At 41.0% G+C, this 22,885-nt stretch overlaps 1 protein-coding gene across 1 annotated transcript in view; it reads left to right on the top strand.

Annotated features, from left to right (window-relative positions):
- ppm1lb (protein phosphatase, Mg2+/Mn2+ dependent, 1Lb) overlaps nucleotides 1–22,885 on the top strand; it is a 51,015-nt gene that overhangs the window by 22,126 nt on the left and 6,004 nt on the right. Inside the window, exon 2 of the mRNA XM_005930016.3 lies at nucleotides 17,489–17,705. Within this exon, the coding sequence (XP_005930078.1) occupies nucleotides 17,489–17,705 (217 nt within the window). The remainder of the gene's footprint in view (nucleotides 1–17,488; nucleotides 17,706–22,885) is intronic.

Raw genomic sequence — 22,885 nt, 5'->3', positions numbered from 1 at the left:
TGTGTGTGTGTGTGTGTGTGTGTGTGTGTGTGTGTGTGTGTGCGTGCATGCGTGTGTGTGTGTGAGCACATGAGGTGACAGACTTGACGTGGTTCATTAGCTTGTGATGAAAGACCCCGCTGTGGGGTTCAGTGTTCGCTCACTGTACGGGTGCATGTGCAAGGTTGGTATTGTTTAGGAATGCTTCACCATAGTGCACGACGAGTGTGTGTTTGTGTGTCTGTGTGTTCGTGTGCAATCACACTTGCACAAAGAGAGGAGGCTGATGAAGCTTGCCACTCTGACTAGTGTATGAATATTTATGCAATTGATATATCAGTGTCTGCCAGAGAACACAGGCTCCAGATAGCAGGAATACAAATAAGAACACATGCCAAGTGTGTGTGTCTGTGAGTGTGTGTCTGTGCATGTGTGTGCGTGTGAGTGGGCACAGTGGTATATTATAAGCCCAGGAGTACATGAGCTATTGGTAGGGTGTGAGATTGTGATAGACGTGTGCATGTGTGTGCGTCAGAGAGAGAGGGGAAAAAAGGCGTAGCTGACATTTACTTAGCTCTTCTCCTCTAGGCTTTTTGTGCCCCACATTCACAGAGGAAGAATAACACTCACTCTTGTTTTTTAAAACTTTTTGCTGCTGTCTTCACATCTTAGCCTCTGTCACTACATTACATTGTGCTGCTTGTTCCAAATGGAAGAGGAAGGATGGGGGAAAACTCCACTGTTAGAGAGCATCTTGCTTTGTTTCAGTCAGATGACTAGGCTGATTTAAATGAGGAATTCATATCTGCTTTGTTAGAGTGAAAAAATAGTACATGCCTATATCTACATTAGCAGCACATTATATTAAAACAACAACAAGACTTTCTAATGCAACTCCAACAGATGGGGAGTGAAATGTACAAAATTAGTGTGAAATCTGCAAACGCTGTATTTACATCAGGGCCCAATCCCACTGCAGAACAGTGAGGAAAATACTGCAACCAACCGTTTATACTGAAGGCTGTAATGACATACCTGTTTAATTCAATAACTCAGACCACGGACTTCTGGATGATTTTAAATTCATATCATGCACATAATTCACCGACAGAGAGAGAGAAAAAACTGCAGTTGCAGTCATCAAATCATGTTTTATTTCATCACAAAAATTACAGGTTATTTTACCACTCGCTCTTAAAAATCAGCTTCTTGTATTATATTTGCCAGGCGTCTCTCTGGAGCTCGGCAAATAAAATCTGCTATGAAACTAGTTCCCTTCCTGAAGCATAACTCGAGTTTTTAATAATCATTCAGCCAAGAGAAATTGGCATAAACGTACTCTTCACACTTGAAGCAGGACGGTAAAACCAAAAAAAAATTATTAATCTCCTTTTTATTTTCAGTCATTTGTATTTTTAAGTGCCACAGTTTCAGCACTGATTACAAAACAGTGTGGCCTGATTTTTACTTACAGCGACAATCTGATCAGACTAATAACACCTACTTTGTCATGCCTGTAACACACACTGAGTAATCATCCAAAATCCAGGCTTAAAATGTGTGCTAATCTAGGTGTGCTAATTATTTCATTGATAAGCTGCTTGGACTCCAGTGGTAAAGATAATGGCCCAGACAATACTCCATTGCCTGTAAATGAAGACATTAGGTGTTTGGTTACTACCAAAGTATGCTATTCTATACAAAGATGAATTTGTATGAACCGATGCTGTGATCACAACAATGTGTACAGCACAAAGAAGCGTTTGAGAGACTGCTGCAGTCCTTCTATGTCCAAATTTCACTGCAGTGTTTAAACTTTAGGTGATGTGGCTTCAGTTTACCCATGTTCCCAAAAGCCTCACATGAAGACAGTCAGTATTTGTAAATGGTAACCAAAAACAACAATAAACCAACATCTGAGTTCAGCTAATCTAGATGAGTTCAAATTAAACCTCCTCCCTTGGGCAAGCAAAAGTTGCCAAGTTTAACTTGGATGGGATTAAAAATGACAGTATTCACAGCTATGGAGCCTGGTGGATTGAACTATGTGGGGCTGCTTTATTGTCCCCAGACTGCAATGAATTAAAAATTGCATCAAGTTGTGTTATACGGCCGCAGTCCATGACCTAATCCTTTAGAGAGGATGGGCAGTACATCAAGATGATGACCAAAAGCAGAAAAGTAAAACCGGAGTGGTTGAAAAAGAATTAGATTCATATCCCCAGACGGTTAAGTGAGAGTTGTGACCTTAACTGATGGGATACTTTTTTTTTTTTTAAAGCACTGGGACTGCTTTTAAATCAGTCTCAGTTTCACTGTTTCTGTTTCTCAGCATTACAGTTTTGACATTGCTCTGGTATGTGGGCGTACGATCAAGGCTAATTGTGAAGTTGGACAAAAAGTAAATGTTATGCGTCCCACAGATACTGGGAGTGTGTGAAGACAGCAGTGTTTCCTCTTGCAGCCAGCAACAGAACAGAACAACTCTTTGCTCGAGTTAGCTGAAGCAACCCTGGGAGGAAATAATGGTGACCTTGGCAGCTTCTCATTCAGGTGCTCGCTGAACATTTTGCAGAAGTGGTCAATTATAACATAGATGAGCAATGGAAGAAAATCCTGCACCGCAAACAAGGCGCAGTGGTTTCCATGAGAGAGAATAACTCTTTCTGGCCTGGCCTCTGGACTTCGTAACCTTTTGCAAAATGTTATTGGTCAAGATAATAGGTGGTGATAATCACCTCTAATACCCAGTACACTTGGACCTCTTAACCCAAAGGAAGATGCTACAACGGCCCCTGAAGAAAGGTTTATTGGCAGGGAATTTGGTTGTCTGTGCAAACCTTTTCTTCTTAATCCTGTGAGCACTAAAAAGACTGAAACGAATCACAAAGCAAATGAAAAAGACGCATGGGAATACAAGGTTTCTGCGTGTGAAGAACATTGCTACTGAGTAGTGCAGTATGGTGCAAAAGTCTTGAATCACCTCTCAAAGCCAGACTTTCTTGTCATTTTTAAATCAGTCTTGAGTAGCAATTCTCCAAGCTTTCTAAAGGTCTTTTCAGATTCAGCTATCATAGCTGATCATTTTCAGAGGAATGTCTTTATTCGCTATATTGGAGACAATTGAACAAAGAACGAATTTTAAATTGTGGCTTTAGGCACTTTGTTACTAACCTTTTGTAAAAACATGTCATTTATTCACATTTCTTTAGGTGAATCCATGAAAAAAATGCCAAAGTGTGACAGGCATAAAATAATATTTTTGCACTAACAAGGTGATTCTAGAAGGGCTATTAGCCAGAAACTCGGCAAATCCCAGCATGGTGTGCAATGTGTCCTTAAAGTGAGAAAATTGGACAACTGGAGGAGAAAAGAAGTGACAGGTCTAAAAAATAAAAAACAAAAAAATTCCCTAAAACAATTTAAAGCAGATTAATAGTATCTGAAACTCATATCCTTAAGAAATAAGTGGGAAAAATCCATCAAAAACCTGACACATGACCTGAGAGATGCATCTGGATCTTCAGTTGATCCATCTACTGCTCACTGAAGCTTCATCCAAAATGGTCTCAGTGGAAGGGTGGCTGTCAGGAAGCCATTCTGAAGGAAGGTTTTACAGAGTCATCTATTCTAAATTTTCATTAAAATTGTTGTCAGTATATACAGAGGATGCCACGAGAGAGGTACAACAGTGAGAGTCTACAGACATCTATAAAGCACAGTGGAGGCTTTGGATGGTATGGGACCGTAATTCCACCGGTGGTGTTGGGGATCTTGTCAAAATTAATGAAATTATGAACGCAGAAAACTACCATCAGATTTTGCTTCACCATGGAATACTGTCTGGAAAGGACTATTCCTTAAAAAATTACAAGAAAGCTTGCCTATGTAAGTTCAGGTGTTGTTAGATAAAATAAAGGGGGTCATACAAAATATTGACTTTCAGTGGTTAATAATGTGAACTATTTTGCCTTGTTTACATGTTTCACGTATGCTTGCACACGAATGGAAATCATTTTCTATTTTCCCAGCAAAACAAATGAAGAGTGGCTTGACACTTTTGCTCAGTGCTTTTTTCCCCCCTTTTCCACAAATCAAAGGAAAGTAAATCAGCAGTATCCGGTTGTTCAGTCTGACGTCACTAGCCGTGTCTGGGCCTAAACTCCGCTGCAGGTCCATATGATCACTATGGCGTTACTGAGAGTTGAAAAACTGTCTAAAGTCTTTCATCTTTAATAAAATAATCAGCGTTCTGCTCTACCAGGTGTAACAATTGAGTTTAACATCCAGGCATCCATGAAAACGGAATTTATGACATTTAACGGAGTTAGAAGTTAGCAGGGAGTTAGCTCGCTAGCTTCTATCTAAATACAATATAGCACGTCCTGACTGCGGGGTTTTGGAAACAAATTAAAACGTACAGCTCTGTTATCACTTCCAACATAAATGAAGACAGAAAACTAAACAGCAGTGACGTTTGTAGGGTTACTGAAGTTTGGCTAGCTGGTATATAATGATGTGCTACGTGACCGCTAGCGACACAGTTATGTTAGCATAATATAAACAAGCGAACTTTTTTTCCACTCGATAAAAGTTAACGTGAGTGTTCTCGGTGGTCAGGAACAAATGTAATCACATGGCAGGATGCTGTAAAAGGACCAAACTTCAGCCAGGAGAACAACTGAGATAATCCATCCACAATACGAGGTTAGTCATTCATATACTGCTGCATGGGCTGGGCTGTAGTTACATCCTAAGGTTTTAAAAACTGAGCTTAAATAAATGATTAGCGGTAATAAAAGCCGAGGGAGGTCAACAGTGATCACTGACTGTTTTAGGAGCTTTTTGAGATCAAATAGAAGAAAATACAAAACATTAAACATGTTAACAACACAAAAGCAATATTAAACGCAGACTACTTTAGGCCCGGAAGTAGGATTCGTCGTGTCATCCCTGAACAACCGGATACTCAACACAAAGAAGTCACGCAGAGGTGTGTGTTTGCATAAAAATAGAACAAAGCTAGGTGTGGGGCTCTGAAGGACAAATGCAATTCTAATACCGTAGATGCTAAAAGACAGGCCTATGAAGACACCAAGCTCTTCTCTTCTTTTCTCTTCTCTCTTCTGCAGCCTTGAGTGGTCTGTATGGGCATTTTTTTATTATATACAAATACATCTTACAAAGTTTTAATAGTGCTGCCTTCGTCCTCAGCACAAGGGCATCTGTGAGCTGATGGATATCTGAGAAGTGCTTACCCAAATCCCCTGGGTCCTGAACGGAAACAGTCATCGTTCTTGGCTTACATCTGTTCGTTTAAGGAAAAACTGCAAATTTGCAATAATTTAGTCCACTTGCTGACATATTACTGCATGATAAGCGGGAAACAAAACTGTTGGACCTATGGTTTTTGCATCATTAGAAGTAACAAATGGCTATAATATAATATTATGGGTTACTCTGACATTTTTTAATTACTTGTTTGTGTGTGCACAAAACCCCAAAGAGTCCCAACCAAAATGGTTTCTTTTGTTAGCCCTCATTAATCACCCTATGTGTTTCGAATATTATTTGAAAGGAAAAAAAACAATAAATCTTTATAAGCTGTGCTTATTTGCACTGTTGAGGGATGTTGAGATTATTTTTGCCACTTTAAAAATGTCTAGATTTAAAAACTATTTGTTCACCTTTTTTAACATGAGATATCTACTCAACTGCTCATTAACACAGTTTTCTGATGAGCCAGTCACATTGGCAGCAACTCAGTGTATTTAGGCATGTAGGCATGCAACCTGATGAAGTCCAAACTGAATATCAGAATGGGGTAAAAAAGGTAATTTAAGTAACTTTGGGGCACGGTTGTTGATGCCAGGTGGGCTGGTCTCTGGAGTTAACAGAGAATGGTCTGAAAATGAAAATAACATGTGAGGTGAAAATGTTAATTTCAGAAATCAGAAGCCGACCAGGTTGCTTAGAGCTGATAGGAAGGCAACGGTAACTCAAATAACCGCTTGTTATAACAACAGTATGCAGAAGAGCATCTATGAATGCACAACACATCGAACCTTTAGCAGATGGACCACAGCAGCAGAACACCACATTGCGTGCCACTCCTGTCAGCTAAGCACAGGAAAACAAGGTTAAGTTCAATGTGGTGGAACAGGAGATTGGCATCAAGCATGTAAAGCTGACAGATCTGCAGCAGTTGCGTAATCCTATCATGTCATGTGCTGAATGACAGTTGACTAAATAATAAGCTGAATAATTAATGCACTTGAGCTCTAAATGGGCCACTACCCATCAGAAAACACAGTCACCACTATGTCTGAATGCAGCTATATTATATGATAGACAGGACTGCCATTCACGGTGCATATTGTCTGTGATTGCACTAAGTAATCAATAAGGCATTTTGCTTGCCTAAAAGAAAGAAATTCACCCGCACAGTGGACATGTTGACTCTGCAGCTTGGTGACACAGCTCTCATTTATTTCTAACCCACCCCCCACCCCCGTTCACTCTTTTTAGCTAATCCGATCAGAGTGTACTTTCCTACAGAGACTTGGAAGAAGAGGCCTGTGGGAAGTCTTCCCTGCTCAGTTGTGTCGTAGGACTGTGCGATATTTATTCAGAATCATCATTTGTTTTCTTGCAGCAGTAGTAAAAGCGTGGGATTGCGTGTGGTTGTTGCTGGCTCTTGGTAATAATAGACTTACTGAAGGTGGAGGATGAGAAAGTATTCAAAGTTCTGTCAGTGGTGCAGGCACAACACAAAAGTACCACTTTCTTACAGTAATACCTATTCTAACACATATACCTATAATCATGACTAAAGGGTTGCTTTGCTGAAAACATTTTCCTTTCATTTTAGAAAATGGGCTCCCAACCTAGAATTCCTGTTTCCTGCACTTCTAAAACCCAACTTCAGTGCTATTTGTGGTCAGTCACGGCTTCTTTGGGTTATTTGCTTCTGTTGAAAGTTAAGAAAAGGAACATTTTATTCTGTGCAAAGCCAGCTGTGTGAGAAAAAGCCTATCAATTAGGCTTGAAAGTGTTATGTGTGCGGTTTTGTTTAATCAGTCCCACACCTGCAAGAAATGTGGCAACACATCCAAACTGTAAGTGATTCTCTACACTTATTCTTTCTCTGTCTCTCACTCGGCTCATTTTTCCTCACCTGAACGCTCGTCTAAAATGGATTTTCACCTCTGTTCTCTTTCTCTCATCTCTTTATTTCATTTTTCTTTCTTTTTTTTTGCATCACTCTCACATCCTCATCGTTGTGTTTGTGGCCCATTCTGATTTTATGCCAGTTGGAATCATTTTAATTGCCACCTCTCTCTGTTTTGAAAGACAGGTTTGTGGCATCTGGAGGCCCTAGGCCAAAGGCTGTTTCTATCTGTCATTGACATGCAGGCATGAATATTGGCACCTGCACTATGGTGCACATAAGCTAACGGGCTACGCTTTCACGCTGCTGCTTAGCACTCAGATTCATGTTGCTAATAACTCAAGAAATTACAGGGCTGCAGTGTTACTTTTCATGAGTGCCACTTTCACACTATGGCAGCTGTTTGTGTGTTCGTGCAGTGTGTAACATGTGTTGTACGTATGTCAAAGAGAGCAGCAAGATGAAAGTCTAAAATGTTATTTACAGCCATGCTGGAGATGTGGGCATCAGCGCCTCTGCACCATTCGCTTAATATTCCCCGTGATCTCCTGTCATTTGCTATTTAAGTAGCTGCACTTTTCTTGCTGTTGAATGTGGGAGGAAAACAATGTTACTCGCACTTAAAAGCAGACCCAATGTGCCAGATATTATTGGCTGACTTTCTCTCTGTTGATGAGTAACATATCATTTGAGCTTAGAGAAGCCAAAGATGTCATTTAGACCAAGTATTGTTCTTGAATGGTCCTCCTGCCTAAAAGCAAAGCATGCGATGTTTGTTGATCGACATAACAGGACCTGCAGAACAGTGACACCTTTGAGAAGAGTTTGTGGGTCTCTTAAGTGGTCATGTCACAGCAAGGTTGTAATTTTCTTGTGAAATGTCATGTTTTTGCTTTGTGGTGAAGTCATTGATTTTTTTTTTTTAAGCCACAGCAGTGGAGTAGTGTATGGGGAGAGGAGAGCTGGCAGACAATGAGACAAGAGATGTAGAACTTGACACACAACAAAAGGTTCTCAGCAGGCTTCAGAGATCCCAAGGACCAACCCTCGTCAACTGATCGTTTGATTTACTTGCCTTTATTCGTGTTACCAGTCAATCAAAATAACTTTTGTTTACCATTCATTTATAGAATTTACAAAACCAAACTAAGCCAAACATTGTTTTATTGCGTAGTCAGCAAGAATGAGAAAGTGGTAGAGATTAACTGAAAACACGCAATTTAACTTGTCAGCGTAACACTGCCAGCCATCATATCGTGCCTCCTTGTAGTGATTCTGTTTTTACATAGTGCTTCTATGTCCACTAACCAAACAAACCAACCGAATATCCACTGATCAAGACCAACATGAATGACAACAAGTCAGCTATGAAGTGGTATGAATCTCAGAGCACGATCTGTGGATACTGAGGTGCATGATGCGCAGAGGACGCCAACCTTCTGCAGAGTCAATCACTTCAAACATCCAAACTTTGTGTGACCTTCAAATTAGATCAAGAACAGTGCTTAGAGAGCTTCGTGGAATGGGTTTCCAAGGCCAAGCAGCTGCATCAAAGTCTTACATCGTCAAGCACAATGCAATGCGTCAGATGCAGTGGTGTAAAGCACGGCACCACTGTACTCTGAAGGTCACAAATCAAGCTTGTCTGTCTGGTAATCTGATTGAGGAGTCTGGGTTTGGCAGTTGCCAGGAGACATGTCTGACACTTGTTGTGACATGTGGAGCGTTTGGTAGATAAGGGATTATGGTGTGGGGTTGTGTTTCAGGAGCTGGGTCCGGCCCCTTAGTTCCAGTGAAAGGAACTCTTAATGCTTCAGCCATTTTGGGCTATTTCACGCTCCCAACTTTGTGACACAGTTTCTGTGTGGCCCCTTCCTGTTCCAACATGACTGCACACCAGCGCACAAAGCAAGGTCCACATTGATGTGGATGATCGAGTTTGGTGTAAAGAACTTGACTGGCTTGACTTGCATGAGTCCTGACATCCACCCCCAGAACACCTTTGGGATGAATTAGAGCAGACACTGTGAGCCAGCCCTTCTCATCCAACATCATGTTTGACCTCACAAAGAATGGTCAAAAATTCCCATAAACAGACTCTTAAACCTTGAGGAAAGACTTCCCAGTGTTGAAACTGTTACAGCTGTAAAAGGTGGGCTGACATCATGTTAAACCCCATGAATTAAGAATGGGAAGGCAAAATAATGTATCTTCAATATAGTCATCTCAATTGCATAGCTCCGACTTCTTTTAAAACGTTCTGTTTGCAAGAGGGAGCCAATCAGAAGACTGTCCTACAGGGAGAGTTTAATCAGGTTGTGTCAGAGTATAAACTGAGGGACTGCCCAGTGTAAGATAAATAAGGATAATTCTGAACGCTAAATAATTCAAAGCCACTCTGGATGAGAGAATAAAAATATGGAGGTTAAGTGGACATAATAGGTCCTCTTTAACTCTCAAATATTAATCAGTATCATCAGCACATATCCAGTATCAGTCAGGCTGTAACACAAGCAGTTGAAATGCAAGCATACTTCAGCAGTTTTGTGAATCCTTTCTTGCAAGTACAGAGTTTTGAAAATGCGTGCAAGCCTTCTTTTATATAAACCAAACATGAGACCACTGTTGAGTCTGTATCAAGATCATAGACACTAACACGGTTGTCTTATTACCAGGTGAGGCTATATGAAGTGATGGATCAACTAGGCTGCTTGCTTCTAATAGACTCTTTAGGTTTTATATGTGTCTTCATCTCCTTTAATGGACTTGGCTGTCACAGGAAGGACACACGATGAGATCTTACTCTGAGATGTGTGTGTTGCGAGCAGAGACCGGAAAGGCAGACTGATGACTCCGAGTCTGTTTACTCGCTAAATGCGAATCACTTCCATGAGATTTCACTTTATGAGCAAGATCTCCCTCTGCAGTGTGATGGCTGGTTATAAGTGTGCAACTGTGTGCCTGTGTGTGTTTATGGTGGTAGATTTGGATTCGCAGGACGGTCACCTTTGCAGTAAAATCTTTATTGGAGACAGAACGGGCCAACAACCTGCTGTCTGTTGTCCACGGGCGCAGGTATTTGTGTGCTGCCAAACATTTGAGGGGACGTGCTGTCAGATGACTGGCGAGGTGGGATGTCCCGCCAATCCGAGACTTTGGCAGCTGTGACTGCGGTTACCAGATGTTCCTATCTTACTAATGTTGCCCCTCTTATTCAGTCACAGTCAGAAATAGAAAAGAGATGAGGCTAACTGTGTTTAGCCAAGAGGCAGTATTTCATGGCGATGTGTTTTTCTCTCTGTGAATGCTGAAGGCAGTGAAGCATTTCCTGCCACTTTTAATGGACTTCTATTCAACTTTCCAGTCCTCATCCACTTTTATAGCGCTGCCTTTTCCCTCTGAAATTCTCATTCACTGCAGATTTCTGTCCTCTTTACGCTGTCGGCTCTCTGTTGGCCCTTACGTATACCCTCTGCGACATGGCTGGTATTTGAATATGAAAGTTGCTCTGAGTGGTTTATTTTTAAATATTTCTTTAGCTCAAGTTGTCACAATGTGCAGAAGTGTATGAGCTTTGTAGGTCCCTAAAGGGGATTTGTGGCTCACAGTGCCATCGCCCCACCCTCAGCCTCCCTGAGTCCATCTGTGCTCAGGATGTTTGTTGTGGTTTTGGGAGAGATTTAACGGCTGGAAGAGTGGAATGGTTTCAGATTTTTTGGTCTGGGCAAAAGTCTGTGTGTTGGGCACAAGGGTGTGTTTTCAAGGCCACACAAACACTTCCAGTCTGGCCCCAGGCTCACACCGCACAGGAAGCAAGTTATTGAGTTGTAATACTCAGGTTTACGATAGCTTTTCAATAGATTCCCTGCCCTTACTTACGACTCCTTTCTTTCTAGATTAATATCACAGCTGCGGTAGAAAAAGCTGTTACAGGATAATGATTATTTCAACAATCACATCTCATGGGATTCAGCAGATGGCTGTTATGGTAAAACAAGTCAAATGGATCCAGTGTAGATAAGTGAGGTGAATCAATAGATGTTCTGATAGAAGAAAAAATGTGATGTGATTAAAGTTAGAAAGCTACTGAGCAGTAGAAACATTGACTGTATATCACGGGTGTCAAACATAAAGCCCAGGGGCCAAAATCGGCCCAGCAAAGACTCCAATCTGGATCACAGGACAGCTATGGGAAATGTGAGGGAAGGCATAAATTTTGCACTTTTTTAAGTTTTACACCTTTTCCTGCTAATAAAGACGTCCCACATGGCCTTTCATATTATACCAAAGTAAAAGATAAACAATTAAATGACAGAAACAGAAACCTTCCTTTTCTCACTATCTACTATAGAAATTTATGGGGGGATTTTTGCGGGTTCACAGTTTAAAAAACAAACAAACAAAGGGACATATTCATATTCTCTTGCTTTTTTTTTTTTAAATTAAAGGGCAGCCTAGGTATTGTTGTTGAAATATTACACATTTAAGTCTTACAATTTAAGCCCAACATTTCCGCCAAACATTTCACTGTTTGGCGGAAAAACTGAGAGCTGTTGAAATTGCACTTCTTTTTCTAATACAAAGATGTCTCAGGGATTAAGTGTAGTTAAACTTCTTTACACTGATGGAGTGGAAAGAGGAGTTTCACTTGGCTGGCCCACTCAAGATCAAAGTGGGCTGCATGTGCCCCACAGTGTAAAATGATTTTGACATGCCTGCTGTATAGAGAAGATGAAGGTAGCTTCAGGGTCTAAAACTTGAAGTCAATGTGGAACCACAGGGTGACTCGTGTGGTTGCAAAAAGAAGTCTGATTGTATAGAAATCTTTGAAAAAGCAGCTCTTGACTCCCTTAACTCTTTCCTCGTGAGTTTATGATTTTATTCACTAGTGTCATGCTCACCTCCAGAAGAGCTAAAAATGAGGATAAACTGGGGTTTTCTTTTAGAATGAGCGTACCATGACCTTCATAAGAGTCCTCTTTGGTTTCTCAGCCTGATCCACCTCTTTTTGATGACATCTGGCGTTGAAACACCAAGCTGCCCACATGCCTAAAGGCTGAGCTCGAAGCTTCCAAACTAGACTTTATGAGCCAGTGGGTAATGTCACGATGGCTGTGTACATCTTTAATAAATAGCCTATGAGTAGAATCAAGTGTATGATTTAGTTTTATTTAATTTTAGTCTTTGCCAAACACATCTAAGCTCACGTCTGAGCATAAAGCCTTAACGTTAGTGCATTAAAGTGCAGAAAAACAGGCTTATAAATAGCAAACCACAAAGTCCATTTAACAGCTTCTGCTTGTATCACATGGGAGTTTATCAGAGCACTTAGGAACTTTGTCTTGACTGAGCTCCAAAAAGCTCCTAAATGGATCTTGCAGTGAAATTGTTTTCCTGTTTCAACTTTTCAAATGATAACTCTGTGCAAGTACAAAAGAGCTTCTTTTTTTGTTACAGAGACAATGTCATACCAAACTAACACACACACACACTCACATCCTACAGTATACTTGGCAAGCCTTCAGCACATACAAAGCTCTGGTGTGAAGTCATGAAATTAGACCTTCATGCTCATGCTCTTCTAGACCCTGTGGACCGACTGAGCTCCGCAATGTCATTCTGAGGAGAAACATGCTACACCTCTGCAGTGGACACACACGGTCCCACTCAGCAGCAAGCCCTCCTTTCTCCCTTTAATTAAATCCTTTGAATTATTCATTGATTTACGCTAAACATAAGTTATATCCTTTGCAGTGTCCATAGAACTAGATTGATGAACATTATATAGTCATTGCTTACTATAGTCAGATTGGACCTTTGATCACTGTCGTTATCTCCTCTATGACATGTTTTATGACTGTAATTTAAAAAGATTCAAATTGGAAATAAAAACAACAAAGAAAAATATTCTGGATCCCTTTTTCCAGACTTTTTTTAGTTCCCGCTGCTTTTGCTTTTATTATACCACTTTGATGGTTTTCTGTCACTTATCACAGGTTCCGTATTAAAGCTGGAGTCTCCCATGCTCCCCCTCTTCCTTGCTCTCTTTCTCTCCCCTCTCTTTAATGATGTGCTTGAGTGATGCTAATGAATGGTTCTCACACTGCTCCTCAGCCTCTCCCCCTTCATCCCCTTTCTTCTTCTTCTTCTCTCCATCTGCCTACTTGATCTGTCAGAAAAAGAGATTTCTCTTCTTGGGTTATGAGTCTCCCTCAGGGTGATTCTACAGGAAAACTCTGATGACTTCCCTCATTTTTGGGCAGCCTCGTGATATAATGGATGGAAGGTCTGACTATTTCTGGTGGACTGTGCATCGGAGAGGCTCACTGTTGCAGTCAGCAGGGAGTGTTTGGGTAACAGGGTGGATGATGCGCAGTGTGTAGGTGGCCCTGCTGACACATGAAGGTGTGTTTGTGTATAGACGTATAGCTTTGTGCTCTCTTAATGCACAAAGCAGAAGGAGAGCCGTGTGTGATGCTCTGCACCACCATGACTGATGTCAGGACTCACAGTTATAACGATCATTTTTAGCAGTGCAAAAATTCTATCTGGACCCATTTATTAACAAATCAATACTTTCATTCAGAGACTGTTTTATTTATCAAATACTGAAGTTCATTATCAGGCGAAAACATTTTTAGCAACTTTGACTGACGAGGACCCAACATTGGCTCCTCGTCATAGACCTCAGGCTCGACAGAGTACCACACGATCTTATTTGGCATGCCCTACGTTCTCATGGAGCCCAGAAGCTTATGTCAACTGGATCAAACTATTATACACAAACATCACCAGCTTCGTCAGGTGCCCTGTGAGGGTGCTACCCTTCACTATCAATGTAGGTGTACACCAAGGCTCGGCACTTTTGCCTCTTCTGTTTATACTATGCATGGACACCGTGACCGCTGATCTCCAACAACCTCACCCATGGTCACTCTTATATGCTGACGACGTATTCCTAGTGGATCAATCTAGAAGTGAGCTGCAACAGCACACACAGCAATGGAAGACGCGCCTGGCCGATCATGGTTTGAGACTCAACATCAAGAAGACAGAGTACATGGAAGCTGGCCCCCAAACTGATGGCACCATTAACACGACAACCTGAAGAAGCCCGACCAATTCAAGTACTTGGGATCGATGATCGGTGGCGATGGGGATATCCTTCCAGACGTGCGAGGAAGGGTCGAATGCCAGACCATCTCAAGGTGAAGATTTACAAGACTGTAATCCGCCCAGTTGCCCTGTATGGATCGGAGTGTTGGCCAGCCGCCGCCGAGCACGAACAGGCCCTGCACACGATGGAAATGCGAATGCTCAGGTGGTATTTCTCAGAGGAAGCAATTCAGTTGAGATTTCTGGTCATCTCTCAACATGAGCATCATCATCTGATCGATCTTTAATGAATTCCTGCTTTAAGAAAGGTAAAAGGGGATTGCAACAAATATAATTTTAATCTCAAACTCCTTAATGTGTGTTTAAATAGAACAAATAAAACAACATGAATATATACAAAGTACAATACTGTTCCCTTAAAAGTAAATGCTGCCCAAGGCAGCTCACTCTCCATTCAGAGCCATTTTCAGCAAAAATGCACATTAATCAGTTCATTTAGCTGTAGGATCAAGGAAAATACACAAGGAAACACATCTCAGTGCACACATGCCAAAAGATTTAGCAGTTCAGCGACATGAGTCACGTAGCTTTAAATAATGCACAATTAAAAATTATAATTTTACTGATCATGAGTGTTTTCTATCTGAAACAGGCCTTTATACCACTTGTTCATTCACTTTTTCATAAACTCATCTTCATCACCTCCCACTTTTAGTTTCTAATTTTCTCATAATTTTAGTTCTTGCCCTCTCTCCCTCTCTCTCTCTCTCTGTCTTTCTGTCTCTCCCAGCTATGAAAACAACCTCAGATAGCCAGCTCTGTTTACTTCATTTATTCTGGCTCCACCCTCTTATTTTTTTTTAGCCCTCCCTGCATTCCTTCTGTGCTCTTATGCTGTTTGCTGTTCTCATTCTTAATTTTGTTCCCTTGTGTTTTGTTATTCTTGATTCATGTCTTTTTTATTCTGTTCCAGTAGTCTCTATCCTCACCCTGCTCTACACCCATCCAACCTTTTCTCCCTTTATCCACTAAGCTGGCATCAGATGTGCCATTGTGGATCAGATAATCAAGTCTTGGCTTCCCTGCACCCACTGACTGGTGCATGTGCACATGCAGTTAAATAGTTAAAAGGAATGTAGCTGGAGAAACTGTTTGTGGCCCCAGTGCTTTGTTAAGGACTGGCAGACAAACAATTAAACTGCACACTAATTGACTTAGCGTAACCCAAGCTGACAAAAGACTTCCTGTTCTATGTTTGACCTTTGAACTCTGTTTGTGACTCCTACCCCCTTCATGCTAGCCACGGGACGAGAATATGTCATCAGGGATTGTTCTCAGAAAAGATTCATGGTGATTTTGGAATGAACCTCACTTTGGGAGTAGAGCAAAATGACTGTGGGAAATGGAAAATGAAAGACAGATTCATGCACATCCACACATGAATAACAGTGTTTTGGTTTCATTGGAGAAGATAGGGGTGGATTGACAGAGCTTGCAGAGCAAAGCTTCAACTATGCTGACAAGATATAACAAGAGAGGAGTGGAAGAATTGTTTTCATGTGTGGAGAAAAAGCAGAGGAGGCAGTGTTATCTAAGTCCTTGAAAGCAATTTCCCAGAGCAGAATGAGATATAGATGGAGAGTGAAAGAGAGGGAGGTATGGATAGAAGAGAGAGCTAAATGGGGACAGTGTATGAGCACTCGAGACATCAGGTTCATCTGAGCTTCTCTGTCATACGACCTCTAATCATCATATCCAATGCCTGGAAATTGCAATCCTTTTCCCTCGTTCTGTTTTCTTAATTGACTGCTCTTCAATCACCGCAAGTGTTAGGAGGGGAAACCACATGAAATATGAGCTTTATGAATCTGGGATCATGCAGACCAGAAGCAAGTTAGCAGTATATTATCTGACATTTGTACCTCATGACCTTGGCTTGGCCTGCTTTCTCTGAAGCCCGGGCCTGAGGAGGCAGGCATTATTTGCTCTGGACCTGCGATGGGAATCTGTACAGAATCTGTTGATGTCCTTAGAGTAAAATAGATAGTGGTGAGGATAAAGTTTCTCTAGCTCAGCTCAATCCCACAGCATTAGCCTGTGTACACTTGATTGGCGGTGCACTTTTTTTTCTTTATCTCTGTTTATCTGTGATTTATCTGCTTCAGCAAAACCGAAAGAACAAGCGGGTTACTGCTACTCCAGCCCGCCAAAGTCACCGTGTACGTATCTGTACTTACTGCACTTGCAATTCTGTCTCCAAAATAGGAAAAGTTTTTGGAACATGTTGGGAAATCAGCTTATTTACGTTATTGCTGGTAAGGCAGCTTTAAATCTTAACATGATGACAAAACTCTGGGGAGCTGCTGGCAAAAAATAGTTCCACCATGTATCACTCCACATGGCCTCAACATCTTGTTTTTACATTCTGGGTTTTGTAAGGATTTAACAAATAAAAGATGCTAATCTGTGAGTGTTAGATGTGCCAGTTGGCAGTTTTGGGATATTTTCCACTGAGGTATGCTAGCGTTTCTCCACCTTGTCTGATCCCCCAACTGTGAATAACTCTGCTTCTTGTTCCTGGGTTCTGAGTTCATGCAAACAAATGCATATGTTCGATTTATTGGCCAACCTAAACTGAATACACAGAAGAAGTTATGGCACTCAGGAAAAAAAAAGGATTCTCTACCCTCAATAAACACGAAGCCATAATTTTGTGCAAAGTGCAACTAAAATATACAAAGTCAAAGATTTGTTTATTCAAATAATTAATCAGTGAGGAAAATGTGCTTAAAATAAACTGAATGTATACCAGTCTAGTAAATTTGATTTGTTACAATGATTACATTGTAACGCATGTAACAAAATTACATGGAAAATGTATATGTAAATAAATTAAAGTCACCATTTTGGGCAGGATTTATTGTGTGGATGGTTGCTTGTTTGATTTTTCTAAACCTTAAGTGTATATATATCCTCAGAACTGAAAAGCTGCCTTTAGTGCTGAAAAATGATAAATCACCTCTGCTCATTATAACCCTTAAGTATTCCATGCATTTGAAAATGGAGACCTACGCATCCTATGCTTCTGCTTAAACATAACCAATTAAAAGAAAAGCACCCTCATCAACATGTCAGAATTTATTCTCTTCTAGCACCAATTTTTTATTTTTTTTATCTGCAGTCATCTAATTCTACTTGTCTCCCTCTGCTCTCCATTATCAGGCTGCTGCTGAGTTTGCTAAGACCCACCTGCCAGAGGCTCTGCGCCAGCAGCTACTGACCTATGAACGGGAGAAAGAGCGAGACAGGGAAAAAGACAAGGAGAAAGATGAAAAAAGGGAGAGGATAAGCCTCTCCTACCCCTCCATCCTGGAGCAGCAGATACTGACGCTGGACAGAGAAATACTGGAAAAGCTCTCTGCCGCTTACAACGAAGCAGGTGCGTATTTGCCCGTTCACATAACTTCACACATGAAACGTTCTGCAAATATGCCAACTTTCTGCCCTTTTTTGTTGTTGTTGTTTAGATGCTACATTTGTTCGGTAGCTAGCAACTATCAAAATACACGCATACAGTATTTCCGCCTACACGTGCAACCACAAAACTAAAGAGCATACAGATAGCACAAGATGGAAGCAAAAGGTGTTTTGCTGCAGTGTCCCCTGTAATGCTGCACACAAATTATTTTCTTCTCCACTATTTCATTTGACGGTTGTTGAATAGTGACTGTCAGCACCCCAAGGCCTTGCTTATTCAGCTGTTTAAATACAAGTTGATCTTCACAAGGCTTGTAGTAATTATCTTGGGAGGCATGCAAGGAGAGAGTGGTAATGCAAGAGAGAGAGAGAGAGAGATGGATAGAAAGAGGTAGGAAAAGGCACAGAGAAGTGGATTCATGTGTTGGAAGTGTGTTTTCTTTTGTTTTTTTTATTTATTGGTTAAAGCTATACAGTATAGGGAAATGGAAGCCCAGAATCACAGGCAGAATAAAACGAGAACAACAAATACAAAACAGAAAGACACACAAAGGGTTGATGGCAAAGTCCAATCTAAGTGCAGCTAAACAACCTCAGGAAAGAGGAGGAGAAGGAGGAGAACGATGTGGACATATTCATGAACATGAGTGATTTTGTTTGAGTTTCATAGCAAGTCTTCCTTCTGTGCTGCCTTTATTGGATTACTGAACACAAAGTCAAGAGAGTTTAAATATGGATCGTAAGATTATTTCCTGGTCTCACTGCAGTGACTTTCTGCAACCTCAACAATTCAGCATTTCTGTGGGAAGGTCGGTTTTCCTTTCAGTGCCCCGGTTAAAGTGAAGGTGAGAGAGTAAATGCAGGAGGAAGGAGTCTCGAGTAGGTCTTTATTTACAGAATCTGTCTTCAGAGTTGTAACTGCAAAGTTTTGTTTGTATGGACGATTTTCTTCAAGTGCAGTTAATTGCAAAGTTACTGAAAGCAGCTGTAAAGAACTCACATGGAGCAAGAAGAAAAAAAAACACGTGGCCTTAATTAATAATTGTAAACATGCATCACAGTTCAAGGGCTGAGCCTCTCACTTGTAATAGACCTGTGAGGTCAGCTGTCACTTGAGACGTGCTCTTTTGAAGTGGGTTTTGGGGGGGGGGGTTGTTTTTCTGTACATTTTTAGGGGTGGTGATCATCATGTTGCCGTGTTCTCAGGTCTTCAGTTACTTTAGCGATGCGGTGACTACATACAGTTTCACCGCTGCCTGCTGCAATGCTGATTCAGACAGATCTGCCTTCCAGATGCAGCTGAATTACCTGCTTTTGTTTCCGCAATTAAAGCAAAATCCATTTAAATGGTAATCAAGGCCGAGCAGACAAAGCAATTAATGCGTGCGTAGCTAATACACACACTCCATACTCGCCAACCTTCTGTGATGTAAACAGGTGAATTTTTCATCATTTCAACACCTCCGGCACCCACACCTGTGTAACATGCATGTTAACTGTAAGCCCTAGACATGCTGTGGAATATGAAATATAATCCTTTATTTTATGGCAAGTTTACTCTTTCTGTAACGAGCAGGAATGAAGGTCAAATCTGTGAAAAATTAGTTATAGCACATGGGAATTCTCTCATTCAACCGATGACATGAGGGTAAAGAGAAAGCATGGAGGCTAAATGAAAACCTGCATCAACAGTGACATGTGAATCACATCTAAGGTGGCGAGGCGGTCACGGGTATGAAAGAGCCCCTGAGAAAGCCTCACATCCTTCTGTGAATGCTTGACATGTGACAAAGGATGTTAACGAGGTCAATTAAAAACAGAGTTGGAGCTTTCAGTCTGAAGACAGCTGATCCTTCCTTCTCGAAGGTTTGGTTTTGCAGCTGAAGTCACCTGCTCTTCGTTGCTTTATCCTCCACCTCCTTTGCTGCCTCTCCATCTGGAGATAATCATCGGCTTTCTGATCTGTCACTCCCAAAAGGGGCCAAAAGTAAATCTCCTCTCCTGATCCCGCTGCCTTCTTCTGTTCTTAAGTGGACCTGTTGCATTGAGTTTTAAAGATACTTTCCACACATCCATCTGCTCGTATCTTTTTCTTATGCCCCATCCTTCTTTTTGGACAGCACAGCGAGACAGACTGACATGATGCTTCTAGATAAACTTGCAATCTCCATTACAATAAATGGGCTCCTGTGTTGTCTAGTTCAGGGATTGAATTTGCTGTGGCATTTGTTGTGGCTTTCTTGCAGGTGTCTCGGGGGAATCTGCTGATCAGGTAATTGTGCATTCTTGTCCTTGTATCTGATTCCACAATCGCATCGTTTAGGGCACGCAGCTCCCTGCTTTCTGTAGTAATCGGGGGGCCTAAATTGAGCTAGCAGGGGAGGGAGTGAGGCAGAATAGAGATACACACTCTCAATTCAGCTCCCCGTCCCCAGGACAACAGCGTATCAGATTTATCCCCCTGTTCATCCCTGTGTTGTTTATCAGCGAACACAAGCGCCTCAAAGAAAGATAAGGAAGATGGGACTTTGATGCAGTGCCCAGGAGCTTAGAGTCTATTATGGAAACAGTCTCCTTAATGCTGTATGGTATTCTGCTTGTACCAATCTTTATGTGGCTGGGTGACATGTCTGCATGCAACAACAGAAAAATGGACCACGCTGACCCGTTAGCCATGTCATCTTAAAAAAAAAAAATAAAGGCGTCTGTCTATTCTATTAAACAACTATTTAGGTTGGGAATGTAAGATTTAAATTTGTGCAGAAATATTACGTGCACCATAGTCTGTCTCCAGGAAGATGAAAATATGTATAACAAAAACAAATTAACTTTCTTGCACAGCAGAAATTAAACATTCATGTACCAACCTCATCCTACACGGCATCATTTTGTTCGCATCCTCTCCGGTTTCTGACCTCTAAGAGACACTGTAAGGGTTCCCGGAGGTCACCGGTCTTTATTCATTTTCATCTTCAAATCTCTCAAGAATGAAGCTCCACTTAGTGAGGCACTACTCGTTGTGTTTTTGCTCTCATGCGTATGTTTTTGTGTTTCTTTATTGCCATTAATCATTTAATTTTAGTATGTTCTGTGTGCCACATATTCCCCTTCAGGCAAATATTTGTTTATACCAAATGTGTTCGGTGCAGTTTTTTTAAACCTACAGTGCGTGTGGAACGAGGCTGTGTAAACTGTGGCAGATCCAGTCCTTTTTTTCTTTTCTTTTTCATAATAATGCCAGTTACATATATAAAGTGAGGTCAGTTGCTTTTTCATTAGATCATTCTGAAAGTTTTTTAATTAAATGTATTTATTTGCAATAACAAAAAGTCGAATAAGCGTGTCATATTTAAGGTTGTCAAACCTAGGCCGTAACCTGACGTGCACCTCCCCAGAAATCTAACTACACATCACCATCGATAGAGACCACCCGGGCTTAAATGCAGTAATTTGCTCAAATTTACTCAGTTGATCAAAGTGGAATGGTTTGAAAAGATCATTTGAGCTACGGTGTCATGATCAAAATCTGACCATGAACTCGGTCTGCTACCACCCAATACTACAGCTAGAGTGGTTGTTGAAATTGTTCGAAGATGTCGGCTCTTATAACTTATTTTTGATCATAATCAGACAAAACTCAGCCTCCTGACTGTGTCTGTGCTGCTACTTAAACAGAAACAGTTACAGCTGACTAAGTATGACTGATGGCTGTTGTTACTTTAAAACGCACTTTAACTAAATGTTTGTTCAAACAAAGTCAGCTTGCAGCAGTTTGTTTCAAACTCTGCAGCCACTTTGTTTATGGGGCAGAAGAAGAAACAGTTTGAATTTTGGTGCCAGTAACTATGAAGGCCAGCAGGGTGTTATGATCCCAACTAATCACTGTGAAGGCGCTTTCGGGCATGTCATCAATGCCTACCCTGTGACCTGAAACTGATGGATATTTGGTGGCTGCACATCAGTCTGTAGTGTTTAAAGCATGGAGAACATTATTTCTGGGATTAGGTAAATAAAGTGAGAATAGGACACAACAAAGATTAAAACCTTTTTCCAGTATAAGGTTTTATAAATGTTCAGGCTAGAGAAAAGTAGTTTACACTGGTTGCTGTGACATCAGCTTTTTTTGGCCAACAATATCTTTTATTGAATAATTGCCCAGTGTGAAGTAGTCAGACTCGAACGCCAAGGAAGGTGGTAGGGAAGCAGACTACGCAAACATTTCAGGTTTCCAAAGGTGAGCAATTTATTTACAGTGAACTTAATTTCATGAAGACTGAAAAGAAAAACAAAGTAAGTATGAACAAATGACTTAATCTGTAACATAATAAAATATAAAGAAACGTAACTGAGTATTTGCCTTAATTTGCAGAATGTTTGATTTGCCGGCAACAAAACGCTTACACAAACAAACCCGGGAAAAAAATGGAGAGCATTGCAACTGCTACTCCAATTTGTCACAACCAGTCACAGCATTATATATCTGTATAAAGAGGAAAAACAAACAAAAATCCTTATGTGAATGGATTATTTATAGGGTATTAGATATTCAGATGTTACCAACATCGAAGTCAGAACAATTCTCTCTAGATAACTTAAGAGAGGGCCCTAAGGGCTCTGAAAGGCCTGATAAAATTAGTGGCTTTTTTCAACTGGCAGTGTTGAAGCTGAGGTAGAATACCATCCCTTCATTTTAAAAAGTCAACTTTTTGCAAATGAGCCTCAGAGCATGCCATCATATAAGCCCTCTCTTCATGCTTCCAGTCTCTTTACAGCAGATTCAGAGGAATCCTCCAGTAAAACGTGATGTAATTTAGGAGCAGACCTCAAGCATTCCTCTTTCTGTTGTGGTCAAAGGGAGGAATAGATTATGACTGATCAGTTTGTAAGTATTTAAAAACAGACTGAATGGTAGGAAAAGCTGTAACATCAGCTTAACACTGAAGAAAGCTAGTATCGAACACATTTGATGGGCTCCAACGTCAGACATACGTCACAGTTGCACCTCCGTTGTCCTGAACTCACCATGGAGACTTTTTAAAGTAGCTGCTGCCCACTGCAGGACTGTACAACCTTTGGATAGATTGAAAAAAGATTGTAAGCTTGGTGTGTGTGTGTGTGTGTGTGTGTGTGTGTGTGTGTGTG

The sequence above is a fragment of the Haplochromis burtoni genome, unplaced genomic scaffold (assembly GCF_018398535.1).
Source record: "Haplochromis burtoni strain Fernald_Lab_line unplaced genomic scaffold, NCSU_Asbu1 Contig_128, whole genome shotgun sequence".
Classification (NCBI taxonomy): Eukaryota; Metazoa; Chordata; class Actinopteri; order Cichliformes; family Cichlidae; genus Haplochromis; species Haplochromis burtoni.
This window is presented reverse-complemented; position numbering and strand designations above follow the sequence as displayed.